The sequence below is a fragment of the Cnephaeus nilssonii genome, assembly GCF_951640355.1.
Source record: "Cnephaeus nilssonii genome assembly, chromosome: 1".
Lineage (NCBI taxonomy): Eukaryota > Metazoa > Chordata > Mammalia > Chiroptera > Vespertilionidae > Cnephaeus > Cnephaeus nilssonii.
The window spans coordinates 19,768,561-19,772,344 of NC_137072.1; the positions used below are offsets into that span (position 1 = coordinate 19,768,561).

Genomic DNA, 3,784 nt, shown 5'->3' on the forward strand with positions numbered 1-3,784 from the left:
ATGTTTACCTGTTGTGTATTTTAATAGCTCGTTTACTGCAGCCACCTTTGCTCCCCTCCACTTCCTGTGTTTCCAAAGACCTCGTAAGCACCTTTAGATGGCAATGTTGTGAATTTCTGATGTGATCGTGATTGTGCTCATGTGTAGTGGAATTCAGGCTACTTATTCCTCAGTGGGTTCTTAGGTACTTTCACACACAGCTATAGACCCAGACCCTAAGGTGGAAACAGGGAATCACCCAAAACACAAAGTCCTTTATTCACAATTACTAAACTAACCTCTACTCTGCTGCCATTGACTGATGTAGGAGCAGGAAGCCTGAAGGGCATGTGCTGATGAGACCATGCACAGGTGGGTATGAGACATACATCAGTGTAGCTGTCAGGATCTAAGGTCACACTTTCCCAGAGGACTCATGCACAGGCTTTTTCCTAGATGGGGGACTGTCATAATGGTCATAAGGTTTTCTCTGAGGTAAAATGAGGTCATCAGGGTGGGCTCTAATCCAATATGACTGGTGTCCTTTCAAGAAGGGAAAATTTGGACACAGACAGATCTAAGACAATGCAAAGAGACTCAGAGAGAAGATGGCCAAGGAGAGAGGCCTGGAACAGACCGTTCAGTCCCAGCCTCTGAAGAATTCAACCCTGCTGACACCGTGATTTCATACTTCTAGCCTCTAGATCTATGAGACAACAAATTTCTGTTGCGTACCGGTAAGCCATCCAGTCAGTGATACTTTGTTATAGCAGCCTGAGCAAACTCAACACCATCTTAGCTCAGCTGCTGTCAATTTATTGTCCCATTAAAAAACAAGAATCATAGGAGTTAGTTTTGAGATAGTTTATAGATGAAATAACACACGAGAAAGTGTGCTTTTATCATCAAACCTGTAGTACACACAGAGAACCAGTGATAACTATGAATGCAACACTTGCCAAATAATTTGTTTTAATTATAGAAGCTGTCATAAAATGTGTTGCTCTATAATCTTCCTACTTAGAATGTTTGAAAGTTTCTGTTTCAACCTGCTATCAACCCATGACACTATTGGCTAATAGTGTCACAAAAATGTTTCTCAGTGCCATTACAAATAGTATTTTTAGATAACATGGTCCTCAAAAAGTCACATGAAAATAACAAAGAAAGTAAAAGATGGAATAATTGTTAGGTTAAAGATGGATCAAAGTCTCAAAGATAAAGTAAAATGCATTAATATGATATTTTATAGAAATTGTACTTTTATGGGGCTCTACAAAAGTCCTTAGTGGCCCATGAAAATTCTTACCTTTAAGTGTTTTATGCATTTCCACAGAATGGCTTTCCAATGCAAATTCTAATATTCCCTAGAGGCTTTGTTAAAATCTTACAGTTTTTAAAATCCATCAAAATATAATTTGAACATTCTTAATGAATTATGTTTATGTTTTAGTATCTTTGATTTTTCTAAGAACATCAAGATTTCTCTTTTAAATAAAATATGCTTCAAATTATATGCCTTGAGATATAGTTGCTCAAAGATATAGCTGTCAAATACTATTTGATATTATAAAATAAATAATGCAAGAATAATTATGGGAAATATAGGATAAACTATCAAGCAGTTAGTTCACATCCATCTGGTGTGTTTTTTTTAATGGATTATTTTGAACTATAAGAATAAAGACTCCCCCCCTGCATCGCTGCCCGCCATCTGGTCCTGTGAACCCACGACCACCGGCCGACCGCTATGGACAAATCTCCCCTGCACTGGCGTGCACCATGTCTGATTCCTCCAGCATCACAGCTATGAAGAAAGTGGTTCAACAGCTCCAGCTGGAGGCCGGGCTCAACCGCGTGAAGGTTTCCCAGGCAGCTGCAGATTTGAAACAATTCTGTCTGCAGAATGCTCAACGTGACCCCCTGCTGACTGGAGTATCTTCAAGTACCAATCCCTTCAGACCCCAGAAAGTTTGTTCCTTTTTGTAGTAAAATGAATTTTGAAGGTGTTCTAAATCACTGTTCTTGAACTAGTGAATATTCAGAGAGCTAAATCTGAAGCCTGTACAAAAAGCTTACCCTATAACATGTGCCGTACTATACAAACTTCTGCTTTTGTCAGTCCTTAACATCTACCTCTCTGAATTTTCATGAATTTCTATTTCACAAGAATGATTACTTTATATACACTAGCAGCAGCATACAAATAAAATACTTAATATAAAAAGTAAAAAAAAAAGAATAAAGACTTAATGAATCCAAACCAGGACAGAGTTGGATCCCAGAACTGTAATGGTTATTTGCTTTGCTTTGTTTAAATTTCTTAAGTGAAATATTAGTTCCATGTATTTACTTCCCCTTGGCTGTCTAGGATACTATTCAACTATGAAACAAGGTAGAATCAGAAGAAGCAGAAATATTGTGCTCCACTATTTCCTTTTCTACACAAATATTCTTTTATTTCTGGAATGAAAAGAGTGCTCTCCAACTTTATTAAAGGAAGAACATACTCTTTTAGTTAACCAAACTGGAGATCCATAAGAGGGAGAAAAAGTGGGGCTTTTCATTTTCTTTAAATTGCAAGCAATTGCAAGCAAGAAGAAGATATTTTGGATTATTATAAGAAAAGTTGAATGAATGGCAGAAAGAGACATGTAGATAGCTGTGAAGATCTATGGTCTCCAAATATGTGACAATAGTCAGCACTTCAGATGCTGTATATCAAGGTATATGTAGGAGACATCTCTTGTTTGGTCTTACCAAGCCTTTTCCTTCTTTCCATAGCAGAACCCCTCTTCATGTAGAGACCCACCCTAACACACAATATCAGGTCTACGGTTCTAGAGAGCTGCTAGCATAGAACACCTCTTCCAGGCCCCAGGAGTGAATGGATGTGCTACCAACCAGGTCACTGAGGGCTCTTCTCTAGGTATTTTGAATACCTGGTAGCATCTAAAGAGAGTGTGGTGACAACCACTCTATAAGAAAAATTTCAGAAAGTGCCTGCCTGAGAAAGTAAAACCAATACCCAAAGTAAAAGAAAGATGAAAGATGTGGGGGAAAAAAACCTTGATTTTTGCGCTATCTCTGGAATCTGTTCCTTGCTTTCATTCCCTTCACCATTAGCCCAGTTCCGAAGGCTTTCATTTTCCCCTCACCTAGATTGCTCTCACCCACCGATAAATCATTATTGCTAAAATCATCTGGGGTTATGCTATTGGTGTGACAATATGCATGCCCCAACTTATTGGTATGATATTCAAGGCCATCTTCCCTTCTAGCCACCTGCCTCTATAGTCACCACAGTCCCTCATGTTTGCTCTATTAGACTTGTCACCATCCCTCAACAGTGCCCCCTGCTTTTGGCCATGTGCTTATCTTTGCATATCTTAATTCTGCTTATCCTTAAAAGTCCATTTTGAATCCTTGGAGATTTCCTCAGTCTCACTACAAAGAATGAATGGCCTTCTTATCTGTACCCCACAGTATTTCTTTCCTTTTTTTTTAATGTTAGGTTAATTGCAAATACCCTTTTTTTTCCTCCAAGCATAGTAAGTTATTTCATGCATTCATTCAACAAGTACTTGGCATCTCTCTGTGTGGGGTACTGCCCTGGACACTGGGGATACAGCAATCAACCCCCTCCTCAGGGAAGTTTGTGAGTTTGTTTTTGTAGGACTTGAAACTTAATTATATCACTAAGTATGCAAATAAACTTCAATGATAGAGACATGAAACAAATACAGAGTATTCAAAAAGAGTGCAGGAGCTAGCAAGGTGAAGCCGGGAGAGCTGCACAGGTGGA

At 38.7% G+C, this 3,784-nt stretch overlaps 1 protein-coding gene across 1 annotated transcript; it reads left to right on the plus strand.

Annotated features, from left to right (window-relative positions):
- Nucleotides 1–1,712: 1,712 nt before the first annotated feature.
- LOC307101328 (guanine nucleotide-binding protein G(I)/G(S)/G(O) subunit gamma-5-like) lies at nt 1,713–2,177 on the plus strand. The gene has a single exon (XM_079774168.1). The coding sequence runs from the start codon at nt 1,762–1,764 to the stop codon at nt 1,966–1,968; it is 207 nt and encodes a 68-aa protein (XP_079630294.1). The 5' UTR covers nt 1,713–1,761; the 3' UTR covers nt 1,969–2,177.
- Nucleotides 2,178–3,784: the final 1,607 nt, after the last annotated feature.

Bases quoted from the DNA above. Each gene is read 5' to 3' on its own strand.
- LOC307101328 (XM_079774168.1), top strand. From the start codon at position 1,762: ATGTCTGATTCCTCCAGCATCACAGCTATGAAGAAAGTGGTTCAACAG.